General features: G+C 60.4%; 1 protein-coding gene across 2 annotated transcripts in view; it reads right to left on the bottom strand.

Moving 5' to 3' along the window:
• Window positions 1-3,264: 3,264 nt before the first annotated feature.
• Window positions 3,265-18,281, bottom strand: part of CHCHD6 (coiled-coil-helix-coiled-coil-helix domain containing 6) — a 261,817-nt gene continuing 246,800 nt past the window's right edge. For both annotated transcript variants that reach the window (XM_004449101.2, XM_058288965.2), the window contains 2 exons: window positions 6,205-6,340; window positions 3,265-3,481 (listed from right to left, as the gene is read on the bottom strand). In XM_004449101.2, the coding sequence (XP_004449158.1) occupies window positions 3,476-3,481; window positions 6,205-6,340 (142 nt within the window). In that variant the 3' untranslated portion in view covers window positions 3,265-3,475. The remainder of the gene's footprint in view (window positions 3,482-6,204; window positions 6,341-18,281) is intronic.

Raw genomic sequence — 18,281 nt, 5'->3', positions numbered from 1 at the left:
TGCAAAGGCACACGTGCACACGGGCCCAGGCACACGTGTCTAGACCCACTGAGTACGACCAGTGCACACACACTCCCGTCCAGGTGAGTGTGTGTAGATGCCCCCGCAGCCATGTGTGCGGGGACAGGGGCACGCCTGTCACCTGCAGGCAGTAGCTGGCTCCCTTACTCCAGTCCACACCTGCCAGAAACCTTTAGAGAGCGAGGTGACCGACAGAAACAGCTCGCCACACCCTGGTCCCGCTGGGTGCTGGGGCTTGGGAGGCAGGCGCTGCCCATGCCTGGCGCCCCTCCCTCCGGCAAGGACTGTGCAGGCCAAGGCACCTGCGCTCACTCAAGGGTGTGTATGGGGCTGGCGGGAGGCGGGACCCGCCTTAAGAGGGCGCGGCACTGCGTGTGGCGGCTCCCCTTCCCAGCCACCGGCTGCAGGGACCCAGAGGGCTCCCACCTCCCAGGAGCTTCTTTGGGGCACCAGGGCCTCAGACTGGGCTGCCCCCGTGTCGGCTCCACCCAGGCACGAGAACCCCTTCCTGAGTCCCCTGCTTGGGTCCTCATCTGTCCTGGGAAGCCCCTGGGGCTGCTGCGTCTGGGGAGCCAGTCAGACCAGCACCCTCCGGCCCACCACCTTGGCTCCGCTCAGCAGCAGGACGCCGGGGTGACCGGCGGCGTGGACCGGCAAGACTCCTGCCGAGTCCTCCCAGCAGGGCTGAGCAGTGCCGATGACAGAAACCCTGCTACAAGAGCTTCCCTGCCAAGGCTGTGGCTGTTCACTTCAGGTAGAGCTGGACCCAGGTATGCAGATGACTCCACCCACGATCGCTCTTGGCCCCTGGCTGCGCGCCCCTGGCTGGCTCTGCTCTCTGGTGGCCCTGGAGGAGGGTGGTTCCTCTAAGAGAAACATAGGAAACCCTTCCAGAGAGGATACAGGGATGCTCAGCAGGCCAAAACTGCAGGCGTTCCCTGCAGGTGCGGTGCTTCCTGTTTTCTAGGTGGGGACCAAGACGGGCGGCCCAGAGGCCTGCCCGCCTGACTCAGCAGGTAACGAGGGCCTGCAGAGCCAGCGTTCCGGGCCTGTGTTCCCACCTGCTCCCAGGCCAGGGTCACAATGGCACATTCAGGCCATTGCAAGTTACTTCTAGGGTAAGGCTTCGGGCCCAAATCAGATGCAATGAGGTCCAGGAAACACCTGACGATGCTGGGGCAGGTGACTAGTGCCTCATTCATTCCGTCTGCATCCAGATTCCAGGCACCATAGGAGGGGGGGTGCCCAGGTATGCCGGCTCACTGGGCGGCCATTGTGAGCGCTGGGCAGGCTGAGAGGGAAGCTGAGTCAGGCTGGGCGGGGTAGCAGGGAGGGAGGAGTAGGAGAGCTGACCCAAGGGGAGGGTGGGGCCTGGGAAGAGCCAGGAAAGCCCCTGAAAGACAGGGATGTGGGAGTGGGGGTGGGGTGGGGACAGGGGGGAGACGGCGCCCAGGGCACTGTGGGAAGCTGGGCCGGCAGTCAGGCTGGCCAGGGGCCGAGGCTCTGAGGTGGACCGGGGCCCAGGACTGCCTCCCTCCCCGCTCTGCAGCCTGTGCTCCCCCGCCCCTACCCGGCCAGCTGGCCGCTGTCCTGGCGGCCGCACTGCCCAGGAGAGGCCTGCCACTGCCCTGCCTGCATGCTGGCTGCCCCGAGGCAGGCCTGGGCTTCGCTGAGCTCAGAGGCCCCTGGGCCCTTCCACCCCACTCAGCCATGTGACCTCGCTGGGCTCTGGCTCTGTGGGACGCAGGGGCAGCCCGGGCTGGCGTAGCGGGGCAGGGGCTCCTGGGAGGGCCACCGCGGTATCCCAGCCGGCCCACCAGCTGCCTGTTGGCGTGAGACCCCAGGAGACAGCGGGGCCGCGGGTCCTGGCCGGCTGCACAGCCCAGAGCCCAGGAGCTCGCTGACTAGGGGCTGTCCTAGGCCACAGGATTTGGGGGTGGGGTGTTACCCAGAAAACGCAGCGTCCTGTCCACAGGTGTGTCCTTAATTGGTAGCTTCTTGGCTCCTGCCCCTGAATGACTTCTGGATAAGAGACAGAGGCCTGCTCCCAGGAGATCTGGAGGCAGGGGCAGTCTGAGAAGGGCGCCAGGCCACTTCTGGCTGAGGGATGGCTGGCGTCACTTCCTGAGGTCAGTGAGTCCTGGGTCCCTCGCTGAGCTGCTGAGGCCAGGTGGGAGAAGGGCTGGGGCCTCGCGGGTCAGGGGCAGACCCTGGGCCAGGGCCCATGGCCTCCCTCGGCTCCCCTCGGCGTGCTTCGTGTCCTGTGGTTGGACAAACTGACCCCCCCCTTCCTGAAGTCGCTCTCCCCCGGAACGCAGCCTGGCTGAAGGCAGCTGCCTGCCTGCCGAGCCTCAGTGCTCCCACCTCAGCACTGAGTGGATGTGGGGTGGGGAATGGGCCCATTAGCTCCGGGGGGCCAGGGACTCCCCAAGGTCGCAGGGGCTGGATGTCGGCGCCAGGCCCGAGCCCAGGGTGTGGCCGGGTCTCCAGGCTCGGCCTGAACGCCTGTGTTTGACGCCAGGTAAACGGCACACCCCGGCCTGCCTCCAGTGTCCAGGCTCGCAGCTACCTGAGCTGAGGTGTGGAAGGCGTCGGGCACAGGCAGAGCCCTGCCGCCTCGAGCCCCGAGCCTCCCTTTGTGCCCGTCACTTGGCCACAGCCCCGGCCTCACCAACTCATCCCACTGCTCAGGTCGCAGCAGTCCTCTCTCCTGGCTGCAGGCTCGCCCACTTCAAGCCGCCTTCCCCACGGGCCAGAGTGGAAGTACTGGAGGAGACTGGACTGTCTTCCCCGGTGCTTAGACCTTTGGGCAGGTACACATGGACCCCCCAGATGCCTTAGCCTGCGGCCCCTCTCAGCCCTGCCTGACTCCGCCCTCTGTTCCCAAGCAGCTGCCTGCGGTGGGGAGTCCACTCTGCCCAGGGCTGGGATGCCCAGCAAACTGCCTTCCGTGTGGCCCGTGCACGTGAGCCTGGGCGGGCCTCTGTCGGGCCTCTATCAGGAATCTGCCTGCCCGTCTCCCTCCCCAGCCCCAGGAGAGCTCCGTTTCCCCTCGCTTCATCCCACACCTGCCTCTGCCGTGGCCGGTCACTACTGCAGCCTCATTAGGGGTTTCTGGGCCTGTCTCCCCACTAGGCCGGGCACACCCCAAGGAAGGCAGCTCTGCGCCTCTTGGCAGCATGGGGGGCCACACGGCTGGACGTGGGTGGACCGCGGGCACCGCCTGCCAGCTGGACACAGGACTGACAACAACAGCATCTGCTTTATTTGTTTCTGGACAGCAGGACAGCAGCACACACAACCCTGGAGCCCCGGCCCACGAGCAGAGGCCTGCGGAGGAGCCCCTGCAGGGCATGCCTGGGCACGATGGCCGGGGCCCAGGGGTCTGTGGTCCCATCGTCGGTCCCCTCTTCAGGGTGCAGCGTCCACCAGGGCTGGGAACGATGGCTGCTCCTCAGCCCTGCAAGGGAGAACAGGGCCAGCGTTCAGCAGGGCACTCCTCTGCCTGGGGACGCCGTGTCCCCCAGGTCAGCAGCAGCAGTGCCCCCAGGCTGCCCTGGTACCCCGTGCTGGCTCCTTGCGGGTGTCTGGGTGTCTCCATGCCAGTGGTGGCCTAGAGGCCCGGGCTGGTGGCTCTCGGTCTCTGGGCCCCAGTGCCAGTGAAGGCCCAGCAGGGGACAGGCCAGCACCTAATGCGCTCGCAGAGCCACAGCAGCAGTGAACGGGCACTGGCTAGCACGGAACCCCCTCAGCAGCTAAGCCCCTGGGGCTGGCGGAGAAGGCCGTGGGGGCGCCCTCGCTCCCTGCCTCCCGTTCTCTTATTTAATAGCGTGGAGTTTCGAAGTGAAACCCAATCAGAGAGTGTCCTGGGGCTTGGGGTCAGGCGGATCAGGTTCTGCTGTGTGCAAGTCTGCGGAGCGCCCTCTCGGGTTACCGAGCACCCATCTCTGGGCAGGTGCCCGCTCACACCCAGAGCTCTGCGGCTGTGCACGAGCAGCATCCCTGTCTCGGCTCCCCAACCAGGGGGCCAGGGACGAGATGTTGGGCAACCTGGCCACTCCACGGACTGGGTCACTCCTGGCCACCCTGGTTTCCCACGGCAGCTTCTGCTGGGGGCTGGTGGAGGGCAGCGAGGGGCTTCTCCAGCACTGCCGGAGCTCATGCGTGGGGCGCCACCCTGAGGGTGGGTGCAAGGCGCGGCAGGAGCCAGGTGCACAGGCTTGCCTCCTGCGCAGCAAGCACCACTCGTGGGAGCCAGGCTGGCCTCTGCGGCAGCCAGCTGTCAGGGTTAGGGCCAGGAAAGTGGGAGCCGGGCGTGGCAGCGTCCTCGCGCCTTTCTCAGGCAGACAGGAGCTTGTCTTCCTCGGTAAACACACCTTTGCCTCATGCCACAAAGATCAGAGTGAGAGGTGTTTGCTGAAGACAGCCTCTGCTAGGCAGGGTCTGGGGCTGCCTGGAAAGAGGCGGGGGGGAGAGGGAGGGGGAGAGGGCAAAGTCCAGGGCTGGGGAGGCCGGGGGAGGCGGCTCTGCCAAGAAGCCAGGAAGGTGACAGCAAGAGCCCAGGTCCCTCCTTCAATGAGAAGTTCAACAAGCGCATGCGCCTTGGAGGGAGAGGATTTCTGTGCAGTCTTAACCATGCTGATGAGTAGAGAACAAAGCCCCGGGTGAGCACCAAGGGGACAGCGGAGAGCTCACAGCCCCGGGCCCAGACCCCTCGGTCTAGTACAGCCAGCACTTCCCCAGGTCCTTCCGACGGAAATTCTTCATAAAAGGTTGGCAGTGTTGCCCACGCTTCATAACAGAAGGGAAAACCCTCCCCCCAGGCCTCGTTGCCGGAAGACTGGCCGGCTTCATTCCTGACGCAGTGCCGAGCTGCAGTGGGCTCTGCTCTGCACCCCAGGGGCCCCCGACTTGGGCTTGGGACGGTCAGTGCTGGTGGGCCTATGCAGCGGGCATGGCCCTGGCGGAGGGGCCTGGGCGGGCGGGAGTGTGGCCTGAGCTGAGCTGGAGCTGGAGGACGGGCGCACACAGGGCCCGCCTCACCGGGCCGAGGCTGGGGTCCGGGCTGGAGCCCACGCAGGGTAAACCTCTGGCTGCAGGATGTGGCCCAAGGGGCAGGAGACTTGGCTGGCTCGACCTCTGACCTTTCCATACGCTAAGTCCGTAAAGCCGCTTGTCTGCTAGGCTGGCAAGAGGCTTTTCTGTGGGAAAGAAGGCCTGCCCTAACGCTTTCCCACAAACGTGAACCCTGAGGCCAGCCCTGTGGTACAGGTGCAGCCTGCTGCACCTAGACGAGCAAAGCCTCCCTGAGTGGAGGCAGGGTGGGGACTAGCCAGCTACAGCCCCGGGTAGCACTTCTGGGCCAGAAGATAGTGCTGGGCCTGGGAGGGGCACAGAATTGCCTAGAAGAGGCGATTCTTTTAGAAAAGAAACGGGGGGCCGTGGGAGGAGTGAGGCAGGAAGTGGCTGGTAGAGGCGGGGCAGGAGGGCAGCCTCGGCTGGGGCCTCGGGGGACAGTGTGCTGAGCAGAACAGAAGCCCAGCATCCAGGCCCCCTCTGGGACCACCAGGACAGAGCCCAGTACATGGGGGGCTGCAGAGCACATGAGTGGGACCCCAGGACTGCCCCTGGCCAGCACAGGAGGGTCGGAGGGTGGCGTGGACGCCCGGCCACGCTGTGCTCGGGAGAGGAGGAGCTCCATTGCCCAGCCAGTGCCCTTGGCTCCAGCTCAGGAGGCAGGTGGTGGGTGCCTCACGGGGAGGGTGCCATGGAAGGCCGGTGGGCGGGGCTGGGGGCAGGGGCCCTGTCTCTCCTGGTACCCACACCCTCACCGCCTCTCTCGGGGCAGGAAGCTCCCTGAGGGCCAGTGCCTTCCTTCCCCACTTCTCACCAGGTGGGCCCCTCCTTCCCATGTGCACCCCACTCTGGACTAGGGACCCCTCCTCTGTGCTCCCGCCCCCATGTCCAGGCCTCAGCCAGCTGGCTCCCTGAGGCTGGGCCTGCCTCCTGTGGCTGTCCCTCCCTGCCACGCCAGGTGAGGCTCCCACTGCCCTCCCTTACTCTGGGACGTACCAGGGCCTCCCAGAACCACGCTGGACCAGCGGTCTGAGGCAGCCGGGCCCTGAGCTCCGCCCTGGGGCGGGCAGGGCCACGGGGCGGGCAGGGCCACGGGGCGGGGCTCACCTCTCGGGCGGCACTCACGCAGCGCTGGTACGCCTTCACCAGGTCGGAGCACAGGAGCACCTCCTGCAGGTTCTCACGGTAGCAGCGGAGGATCTGGGCCTGGAGGCCTGTGCACACGGGCTCCACCCTGCGGGGCCTGCGGGGACAGAAGCAGACGCCTGGAGGGCGGCGTGCGCGGGCACGCGGCGGGCAGCCCCCACCGAGGGGACAGGGCCCTGGGGCTGCAGGACGAGGAAGGGGCAGCGGCCGTGGGGCCAGCGGCAGGACTGCCTGTGCCTCCAGCAACCCACGCTCCAGGCTGGGCTTCCGCTCTGCCACCTCCGGGGGCTTCTCTGCGACTGGTTTACAGTTTACAGGCAGTCGTGACCTCAATTTATACACGTGTCCACCTTTCCTTTTTCTGAGTTTAAAACCAATACGTGCACAGCGAGGAAAATGGAAAACTGCAGAAATGCCTAAGAAGGAAAAACTTTTCAGAATCTCACTTCTTAGAGATAACTGCAGGTGTATTTGAGGGAATCTTTACTTTGTTTTCCTTTCTCCCTTTATCAAACTCTTTAGAACCCACAAAAAAAGGGATACTTTCTTTTTTAAAAAATTAAGCAAAATCAAACAAGCAGCGTGAACTCTTACAGACGAGGCTGCGGCCGCCCGGCGCAGGCTCCTCCTTCCGTTCCCCTGAGCCCCCCATGGGTGCACACGCGCACACTCACACACAGTGGGGTTTCTCCCATGCCCCGGTGTGCCGCTGCCATTCTCAGCTTACACTCGCTCTTCACAGCAGCTGTATTTACGGGGCAGAGATGTGTGTTCACCACCCCCTTTCTCCGAATGAGGGGCTGAGGTATGGGGAAGATACGCAGTGTGCCCCCCAGGTGTGCAATGAGCGTGAGGCGGCGGCAGGAGATGTTTACTGACGTGGTGGGACCCCATCATTCCCACTGACTTGTTTCTCTGAGGTGGTTTTGAGGCGGGTTAACCCGGGAACATGCCCAGTTGTAGGTGGAGTCACAGTCATATACCTGTCACTAGTCTTTCATAATTAAAAATCACTTGTGGCTTTAGGGCACTCAACGGGAGGTTAGAATGCAGAAAATCACTTCTCAGGTTTCTTCGCAGGGAAAACGATCGCTATGAGCTTTACGCAGCTTTGCTTCTGAGGGGCGTGGGCTTGATCCAGGCTGGGCTTCCAGGGGTAGGGGAGGGAGTCATGCAGTTTAAGACTTTTCTGGCCCAGTTTCTCAAACATTAAAATAATTGAGCCATGTAGTAGATGCTGGAACAGAAAAGGATCAGTTATTATTTTGAGATATTTTCAAACAAACCAGAATCATCCGTCAAGGACAGCAAGCTGCGGAGGGCCCGACGCCCCGGGAAATGAGATGCCCAGTGTTCCATGCTCTCACGCCAGAAGCCCGGGGGTGGGCTCTTCACTGACTGCTGTGCCAGCTGCGCGAGGCCCTGGGGCCCGGGGTCTGTCTCTGGTCATGTCCTTGGGCTGCTGCTTTGTCACCCGCAGGGCTGTCGTCTGTGTCTGTGAGCTGGCCTTGCACACCGAGCACGGTCCCTCACATCAAGGCAAGAAGGGGCGGGCCTGATCCAGTCCCATCTGATTAGGCAGAAAAACCCTTCTTTAAACCTCATGCCATTTTCTCCTTTTCTCATTGGCCAGAACTGGGTCACCGTCAAACTGCGAACCAGGGAGTGGAGTGACTACACCTGACTAAAACCAGTGAGACTTATGCTCGGGGACTTGGATGAAATGGACATTTTATCAACCAGAGGGGGAGGGAGGCCCGCGGAGGGTGGGGACCCTGTGGCTGCCGTGCTGTGCCAACGACGATACTGTGCCTCAAGGGAGAGGCTGCAGCCAGAGAAGCAGCGTCCAGTCCTCGAAGGGCGGAAGCAGAGGAGCGGCCGAGACTCCCTGGAGTCCCACGATGGCAACTAGTGGAAAGAGGGAGCCGTAAGGCCTCCAGTCCTAGGGGCCAGGTTTTGCTGCATCTCCACATTATACAGACTCAGCCTTCAGGAGGCAGCCCGGGCACGTCCTCAGCATTACCCCTTGTCCTTGCTCCTTCCAGTCCACCCTGTCCTCTCAAGACGGAGGAACAATTTCTTCGTTGTCTTCTGTTTGGTATTACGGAAAGTCATCTGGGGCGTGTCTACAATGGGGGGAGAGTGAGGTGGAGGGGGACCCCGATGTCCCCCCACAATGCTTGTAGAATTGCTCTCTTTAGTTTTAGGTATATGAACTTACTTGACATGCACATGTCTAACATTTGAAAATGGATCTTTCGGGGAGGACGGCAGCCTTTCTGGGCAGCATCTCCTCTTAGGCACGGCCTCTCTCCCCTCTGCTCTCCGCTTCTGCCCCGGTTGCTCTGGCTTTTCCCTGAAGCCCTGGGCTGGCTCTGTGCTGTCCACCCCGGCCCCAACGCCCCTCCCTCCTCGCTCACCTCTGGTGCCCCGTTCTGGGAAGGCATTGCAAGTTTTCTTCCCATTTCAAGGATGGCTCGCGGTGGGGTGGCTCTGTGGCAGGGCGCCTGCGGCAGGGACCTGGATTCAGCTGGAGAGCTGCCCACCTCCCTGCCGTCCTTTCCCAGGCCCCCTGCCTCTCCCATCACCTCCACTGCTGCTCTTTCAGACCTGCCTCTTTTCCCGCATGCCCACACTGCCCGTCCGGGACAAGAGCTCCCAGCAGCACAGACTCTATCACATCCTTTGGCCTTGGCTCCAGGCAGGGCCTCCCTGCCCTCACGCCACCTCCTCAACTGGCTCGTGCACGGCTGTGGGCACTCACCAGCCAGCCAGTGTGGGACAAATGGTTTGGGGGCAGAGTTCCCCTGGAGTTACAGCTCTGTGTGAGGCTTATTGGTCTGTGTGGCAACAGGGCAGGTGGGGCTGGAGGGCCTGGGCTCAAGCCCCTGCCAGCTGTGCCACCATGGGGAATGACACTGCCCTCTCTGTGCCCCACTCTCCCCAGCTACCCAACAGACACTGACACTGACACCGACACAGGGCCAAATGGGGCTCTGTTGTCTTCCCACTGCCTTATCCCATCTCCTGGCTGAGGGCCCTGTGCATTTTGAGGGCAAACCTCCCCGAATGCTCAGAGGGCTCCAAGTTCAGGAGAAACTGGGATGTGGCAAAATCTATCCGCTGAACCCTAGGATTACCACTGGGCCTCCCTCCTCTGGGACTCATCAGGAACAAGGAGACAAAAGGCGAATGTCACCTGGGAGAAACCTCATCCACTTTACCTGCAAAGGCTCTGATGGGGACAGGACAGGGAAATCACAGCTTTCTCAGGGGCCAGCAGCCCTGGAGCTGGGACCAGACCGCCTGGAAAGCATATGCTCTCCCTGCAGGCAGCCCACACCTGCCTCATCCGCTGCCCATCCGTGAGGCTCTGGGCTGAAGGCTGGACTGGAATGTGCGTGGAAGGGCATGCTGGGAGGTACTGTTCCCCGCCGTGCCAGCCCCCCAACAACCCTGAGGCGGGTGGACCCTCATGGCCAGGGAACGGAGGTCTGGGTGCCCAATCATTTGAGCCATATCTACTTCCCAACAACAGCCTCTTAAAGTTTTCTCTTTGCCTCCAGCCCATCCTCCACACATGATCAGAGACTTTTCTAGCACATAAAGTCAACCACACAGTTCTAAAACACCAAGCCAGTTTCAAAAATACCAACTCACTGGACCCTGTGCTAAGCACCATGTCTTTTAATTAACAGGAGACTCCTATGAGGTAGGAACTACAATTTTCCTTCTTTCACAAGTGAAGACATCATGGCTCAAGTTCGCAGTTGGACTGGCCAGGACTTGCATCCCAGTCTTATTCCAAACCCACTGCTCTGAGGGACTCCGCTCCCCGGCTTTGCTCTTGACCCCAGGCTGCCCACACGCCCTGGCTCTGTGGTCTGCCCTCACAGGCGTAGCTGGTATCTGATCCATCTTCCTCTAGCCTGGATGCCCTCGGCAGGGGCCACCTCTGCCCTCTGCCTCTTGGGTCACCAGCTCAGAGCAAGCTGGGTGAGAGCACGGGTTTAGGCCTTGCTGCATCTCCTGCCCGCCTCCCCGGGCCCAGCACTGCACCATGGTGAAGCCCCCACAATGCAGCTGCTTCCTCCTCCCTGGCCTGGACCCCTCATCTTCATGGCAAACCTTTGTGCTACCTTCCCCAATAGCAGGGACCCCTTGGGGCCTGGTGACAGCTCTTCTATGCACGCCTTCAAGGCATAGCCAATGCCGTGCCATGACATGTCTGCTTTCTGCTCTCTGCATTCCTGGCTAAGAGCCATCAGCAGGTGCTGCTTGATGGAGGAGGAGGCCTGAGGGGTCCTGAACAGGCGCCAGGATAGGTGCCACCAGGGCATTTGGCAGGGAGGGCAGGGGATGTGCTTCTCTGCACGCCATCAAGGTGTGTACTGCAGAAGCCAGACTAAAAGGTAGTGGGGTTTCCTGGCTTTTCAAATAAGGACACGGAGGGGAGGGAAGGCCCACATCCTGTTGGAGGTGCCTCTGCAGCTTCCAGAAGCTCTTCCCTGAGGGAGCCCTCTCTTCCATCTCCCTGGCCATGAGGGAGGGGCTGGCCTAGCATGGTCCCACAGCCTCGCAGCGCCGAGGACAGGACCCTTCAGGGTAAGTCGCTATTTGGACTGGGTGTGTCATGTGCAACTGAAAGTGTCCGGAGAAGACAACAACGTGGTGAGTGTGGGGTCCTCGCATGTGAAGGTCTGTCTTGTGGAAAGGGATGTGAACCGTTCTCCAGAGGGCAGGTGGGGAGTGAAGAAAGGGCAGGTGGCAACCTCGAGGTGACTTTCTAACAGTGTCACGCACTCTTCTCAGATGTGCTGCAGGCCAGACGTCCTCCGCCACAGCAGGGACACTAACTAGAAGCTGCTCTGGGTCACGCTCTGGGTCAGGGGTCGGCACTCAGTTTCCCTAAGCTCTGTCACCTGCTGCGAGGCATTCATTACCTCTGTTTGTGGCTGAACGGGATCCCCCCCATCCACCCAATTGAGTGAGGAGTGTAATCCTGGCCTGGGGCCTGCCCTTGGGAGGACCCCCACAGCCCCCGGGCCTCCTGCAGGCCAGGCCCTCCAAGAGCCCACAGTGGCCCTGCCAGTCAGGGGTTCTGACCCAAACGGGACATGCGGTCTCAGAGAGGCGAAATGATTCGCCCCAGGCCATGCAGCTAGGAAGAGGGTGCAGGCCAAGACCCAGGGTTTGGCCCCACAGCCCTTTCCTCAACACTGCGTTATCTTTCCTTCACTTTGCCTTTAGAGGCAATATCCCCAAATTCCAAAGAAGAAACATCCCAGGTCATGACCGGGAACCAAAGACACCAGCCCCAAACCCCACAGTGTCCCAGGCGCCTGGCGGTGCCAGAAGTGTGCTGAAGTGTAACGAATGGGAGCGGGAGCGGGGGAGGGGGGAGGGGCGGCCGGGAGAGGTCCGCAGGAGGCCGAGAGGGGCAGGATGATGGATGCCTGACCCCGGAGGGAGGCGACAACAAAGGGCAGAGTCGCGTCTGTCAGGCGGGCAGGAGAAAGGAAAGGAGGCGACCTGCCCCAAGCGAGCCTGGGTCAGTGCAGGGTGGCTGTCCCGCCCGCCTGTCCAGGGCCCTGGCCCCCCCAACCAGGGGCACCCCGGCTTCTGAGCAGAGCTGGGAGGCGCTAGTGGACAGAGCCCAGGTGCTCTCCTCCTCCCCAGCCACCCCCTCTGCCCTTTCAGAGGCACAGTTCCCGATCCTCATCCTCTCTTGGCTTCACTTAATAAATGAAATCTCATCAACTTATCCTTCTTCTGGTATCACTGCTGACATCCATCTGATACCATCCGCCTGGTGTGCGATTGGGCTATTTTATGTCCTCCTGATACTTAACTTCAGAGAAGCATCAGCGGGGGCGAAGCGGGGCAGATATCGGGCCAGTTTCTTATTACAGGCAGTGGTGAGGAGATTCCAAGTGAATTAGACATCTGTCTTCGTCAGGTCCAATCTGGCTGCCAGGGAGAGGTCTTGCTCTAGCCCCTGGCTAGGGCTGAGCTGCCGGCGGGAACAGCTGGTTAGTCAGGACTTGGTTAACTGGCTGCTATCGACGATGTGCCATTCAGCCTGGGTAAGTGGAGCCCAAAGGTTCCACCATCGATCAACCTGCGCGCAGGCTCCCTGGCTGTCAGCAGCTGGCTGCTGGCCTTCAGCTGCCCGATCCCTTAGGCAGAACGCTCAGCTATTCCAGGAGACAAAGCCCTGGTGAGAAGCACTTCTGGTGAGAGTGGAGGAAGCGCGGGTTCCCAGGAGGGCAGGAAACACAAATTGGCCCCTGGCTACCGCTTATTCAATGAGGCAGAGGCCGCCTTGTGACAGGCGTCTCCTCTGGGACTATAACTCGACACATACACACACATGCGCATATGCACACGCAGAGTCACAGGGAAGGCCCAATCCTGACTCGTTCCTTTGTCTAAAAACAAAACAAAATAGGAAGGATCCAAACTTTCCCCCACGAATCCCCTCCAGGTTTACTAGCTGGCACTTCCTGTGCTTAGAGAGGGCAGCGAGGGGCCCAGGAGGTCACGGTGGGCTTTTGGTGTTTGAGGATGGCTCTGCTGAGAACAGCTGGGGTTGGAGAGCCCAGGGCAGGCCCTCCTCCCAAAGATAGCTCCCTAGCCCTGCTCCTGTCTGAGACAGGCCCCTCTCAGCAGCCGGGGACCTGGACCAGGGAACCCCGTGGGTGCCCGCCTCCCAGTGCACAGGAGGGGGGCTGCTCCACCCTAGATCTTGACCAAGGAAGGCCACCACCTCCTGTGGGTGGAGTGGAGGGAGTAACTCACGTGAAGGCCCTACAAGGTGCAGGACCCCGTGGCCTGGGGCAGCTGCTTCTTTACCCCATTCCCTTCCAGAGCTAGGCCGGGCTATCTGGCCAATCTCAGTCACGTCCCAGCTGATGTGCCCCACCAACCCACACCTCCTTGCTGACAAGAACTGAATGGGCCATTCTGATGCCTGAGGTTCTCTGGCTCAGAAATCCCCAGCCCTGTGGAATGATGCCCAAACTCCTGGGCGCCATTTGGCCTCTGTGCTCTGGCCCCGACTGCAGTGATGCTGCCCGGCTCCCAGAACCCAGGGGCCTTGTGAGGGCGGTTTCCTCAATCCCATGCCGCTCCTCAACGCGAGAGCTGCACCTCTCTCCTGCTCTGCCATTCCTGCACTGCCTAGGCACCTCCCTCACAGAAACTCACCAGCACCTGCCTGGAAAACTGACCGGAACTTCCAGAAAGACCAGCTTCCTTCCTTCACTCCTGCCACTCCTATTAATTACTTCATGCCTGCAGTGTAAGAACTGCGAGAAGAGGATGTCGCAGCGCAGGCCCGCGGCCTTCCTCTCACTGAGGACCCTGTAATGCCTGTTGTTCCAGGGAACTCTGAGTCTCCTCAAGATTCCAGGCCCACAGCGATGCTGGGCCCCAGGGGGATGAGGGCACCATCTGACACAAGCAGAGGGGCCACACTCGCAAAAAAGATCCACACGCTTCTGCCAATCCAGATGGGCAGGACCCTGGGGGCTAGGGAAGGGAAAGGATTCTAAGGTGCTGGGGCAGGAAGGAAGGAGAGGGATGTTGGCCACGCTGAGTTATGGATACGGACACACTGGGCTTCTGGAGTCGGGGGCAGTGGCTGGTACCCTGGGCTGGGCTGGGCGCCCGAGGCCTGGGCTCCATGGACACCCACGCCAAGTGGAGCTGAGGGGCCCACAGATGGCTTGCGGGGGCCTGAAACGCATCCTTCACAAAAGACATGCCCAAGCCCTCATCTGTGATCGGGTTGAATCCATGTCTAAGGAGTGTCTTTGAAGGTGTTAAGGTGAGTCAGCATGGGGACTCATCTGCGAAAGGATCCTACTTGGGTGTGGCCACCTCGATCCACATGACTGGAGGCCTTATAAAATAGAGAGGAAATCTGACTCAGTCAGTCAGAGCGCACCACAGGAAGAAGCCAGAGAGGAGAGCAAGATCGCCCTGTGAGGCGGGAGTGCTACTGAGGCCGGGAGAGCGCACAGCCTGGCGACACCTTGATGGTGCTTTCTAGACTTCAGAGCAGGAGATGGTAATGCTACTTGTTTCAGGCAGCATGCTGTGTGGAGTGTGTTGTGCAGCTCTGGCACACACAGCCGTCCAGTGCTGAGGAAGGGGTTTCAGGGCTAGGTATTAGGGTCACCTGCTCCCTACCCTGGGCCATCCAAAGGATACCCCTTCACCAAGGCACTAAGGCATACACTAGAGGGGAGCATCAGTATCCTCAAAAGCTCTGGGGGCGGGGGGGTGCTGCTCTTTGCAGGCCAGGAATGACAATGAGAGCTGCTGCTATGGAAATGGGCTCCCTTAGTTCAAATGGAGATTGGCAGAAAAGTCCAAGTGGGGGGTGCTTACCTGCTCAAGAACAGGTGAGAAGAGACACTGACACAGGCTGCAGAAATGTTTGGGGGTCGGCTAACTGACCCAGGTTTCCCCACAACTCAAATGGTGGGGCAGCTGAGCCAAGGCTTGGTTGATTTTGATTTGTGTGAGTGAAAACACCTGCAGTCTGATGGAAGGAGTCTCCATGACAAACAGGAGACACTAGTCACCCCAGCTGCCAACCCCCTCCCCCAGTTCCCAGGCTGAGCTGGTCAGTCCCAGATCAGAGAGGGCTGAGGAGAGGAGCTCAGGTGAGGCTGGGGGACTGAAGAGTGGATGTGCTCTCTGTGGCAGGTACAGCCTGGCGGGCACACAAAATCCTGGGGCTGGGTGGCGGACTTGGCCCAGTGGTTAGGGTGTCCACCTACCACATGGGAGGTCCATGGTTCAAACCCCGGGAGCTGGCCCATGCGCAGTGCTGATGCGTGCAAGGACTGCCGTGCCACGCAGGGGTGTCCCCCGCGTAGGGGAGCCCCACGCACAAGGAATTTGCCCCGTAAGGAGAGCTGCCCAGTGCGAAAGAAAGCGCAGCCTGCCCAGGAATGGCGCCGCACACACGGAGAGCTGACACAGCAAGATGACGCAACAAAAAGAAACACAGATTCCTGTGCCGCTGACAACAACAGAAGCGGACAAAGAAGATGCAGCAAATAGACACAGAGAACAGACGACCGGGGCAGGCAGGGGGAAGAGGAGAGAAATAAAAAATAAGTAAATCTTTAAAAAAAAAAAAAAAAAAAGATCCTGGGGGTCCCAGCAAGCTCTTGAGAACCACCCATTTCACTCTAGGAGTTGGAGATGGTGGGAGATTCTCAGAGTCTGGGGACTCCCAGCAGCTTCCCTTCAAGCTTGTGAGAACCCCAGCCTTGTGCATTGGTCCTGTGCATTGGCTCCCCGACTTGCACTGCTGTGTCCCCTCTAGTGGTCTGGTAAGCCCATAAATCTGCCTGGAACCGTTTATTCCCAGAACACTGAGAGCAGCTTTGTTCTGAGGGAGCGCTGAGTGGTACCAACCTCTTTTCCTCTGGGCCCACGTAGCCCAGCACACCCCTCCGTCCCCGCACCAGCTACTGACCACCTGCCGGCCGCGCTCAGGCAGCCCCCTGGCTTCCGTCTGGGCCGACTCCATCCTTGTCAGAGCTGGGCCGCTGGGCTGAGCATAGTTGTCTGCTCACCCATCCACATGGGCTCACTGTGAGCACACACTCGAGGCAGTGGGGGTGCCATGGTGAACAAAACAGGTCCCGGCCTGCCTGTGGGGAGCTTCTAGTGTGGTGGAATTACAAAAGCTGCGATCGACACTGTGGAGGGAAGGCTCATGGGCTGTGACAGCACAGGGCTCAGGATTCTGTCCTGGTCAAGGGGGTCAAGGCAGAGGGAAGGTTGCCTGGAAGAAGTGAGGTTTGAAGCAAGGCCCAAAAAGTGGAGGGATTACCCAGGGAAGACGGGCAGGAGGCACGTGGAGGGCAGAAGCCTATTTATTTGGGCTCTGAAACCTCTCTTGACTCTGTTCTCATTTCTCTATATCCTGCCCCATCCTGACTCCCGCCACGTCTCACTCACGCTGCAGAAGCATCCTCGTGGTCTCCCTCCCCCTCATCCTCCCCTGCCACCAGTGAGACTATAAAATAGTGGGATTGCGAGTCACTCCCTAGTTTGGAGTCCTTCAACATTCCTTGGCATGGATGAGATAGAATCCAGTTCCCTGTGTGGTGTACAAAGTCCTTCGCAGATTGGCCCCTATGTCTCCGCACTGTCCCTTGCCTCTCTCCAGCAGGATTTTTGCTCTAAAAGAGAGGACCTGCATTTTCTGGGGTATGCTGGTTTGGGGGCCTCTGTGCCAGTGCACGCCATTCCCCTGGCCTCTGGTCGTGAGCCGGCATGTCCAGGCAACCTGCCTTCATGGCTCAGCCCCCTCCCCTCTCCTACAAAGCCCCCGCCGTGCTCAGCAGACCAAGCTGCTGTGATCCGCAATTCCACAGACAGTGGTTGGAGGCCTGCGGGCATCCACACGCCCAGGTGCTGTGGGCCAAGTGTGGGAAAGGGCAGGCGAACCTGCCAGGGCCTTGCCTGTGGACCTGCAGTGCCCGGAGCTGCGGGGGGCACATCTGTTCCACCTCTGGCCTGCCAAGTCCTCTTGTCACTGGTTTGTCCCCAGCACCTACCAGCGCTGCACATAGCAGGCACTCAGCACGCAGGTGAGGGAAGAACAAGCTCCTTATCCCCTCATCCCCGGCATGCCCCGTGTTCCCATCACACTTCCTTCTCTTGGCATACTCTCTCCTTCCCTGCCTGCTCCTCAAGGTATAGCACAAATGCCATTTGTCCGGTGAGCCTTGCTGCCTAACACCCGGCCCCAGCACGCTTCCTGTCATCACATGGGGAGGGGGGACACGCACAACTTGGGGCTTCGAGCTATGTCGCTGGTGGGATCTACTTCCTCTTGCTGTGCCCTCTGCCTGGGGAAAAGCGTTCCTGAGTCTGCCCGTGGCTCCTGCTCTGGCGCCCTCCTGGCCCTCCCAGGCAGTGAGCGCTACCACCATCACGGCACTGGGCAGCCTGATTCCAGTCTCCCCATCAGACTGGGGCAGCCTCAAGCGCCGGAGCCCCATTTATTCACTCTGTATTCAGAGGTCCTCTCCTAACACCGAGCAGGAAGCAGTGACTAAATGGAAGCAGCCAGGCATCAGTCGTGAAGGCTTCCGGGCTTAGCTCCTTACAGCTTCCTGGGGGCACAGGCCACATCCTATGGACTCCCCAGACGTCTACGTGGCCTGGGGGCTTCGCCCGGGGCGTGGCCTGGGGGCTTCGCCTGGCAGGCCCAGCCCTGGCTCCTCTCCCAGCACCTCCTCAAGGTGAGCCTGTCCTGACCCGGGCTGGACGCTGCTTTCCCACCTTCTCTGAACACGGTTTCTTTTCCTGTTGCCAGCTTCCCCAGCTTTCCCACCTCAGCCAGGGCCCCACCCATCTAGCTCTCCCCTGTGAGTCACTCTTGTTCTCTGGCAGCTCCGGGGGAAGTCTGACAGGGGCCTGGCCTCCGGTGCTCCTGGGGGCTGCAGCCTCTGTTGTGTTGCATTCCACCTCCCCACTGGGGGCACCCGCCTGGCCTTCCGGCAGGGAGAGTCAATGCCCTGTCCCCACCCCCCACCTCCCTCGGCACCGGGTGCTCCTCTGGGTGGGCCACTCCTGCTCTGCTTCCTTGAATCTTTCTGTGCAGCGAAACCTGGTGGACTGGAGTATTCTGCATGATGGGTCACCAAATCAGGAAAAGACAACATTGTTATTTATGCAGAGAGAGAAAGTGAGGGAGCAAAGGCTGCACAACACAAACAGGGAATCTGGGTTAAGGAGATGCAGGAAATCTTTGTACTGTTCTTAGAACTTTTCTATGGCTTTCAACTTATTTCAAAATGAAGCAAACAAACCATAAGGGTGATGGTTTGACAGGACTGAATGAATGTATTCAAAAGGATGCACTCCTCTCAATCAAGAGTCCATCAGACTTCCCTTTCTTTTCTTTTGGCTGGGAGTAGGGTTGGGAAAGTCTGACAAAATGATTCTAAATTAATTTGAAGAAATAATCAGGAAAAATGAGCATCACACTAGAAGAATGT

This window comes from Dasypus novemcinctus, chromosome 26, assembly GCF_030445035.2.
Source record: "Dasypus novemcinctus isolate mDasNov1 chromosome 26, mDasNov1.1.hap2, whole genome shotgun sequence".
Lineage (NCBI taxonomy): Eukaryota > Metazoa > Chordata > Mammalia > Cingulata > Dasypodidae > Dasypus > Dasypus novemcinctus.
The sequence above is the reverse complement of the archived record's forward strand: the minus strand, read 5'-3'. Positions and strand labels throughout refer to the sequence as shown.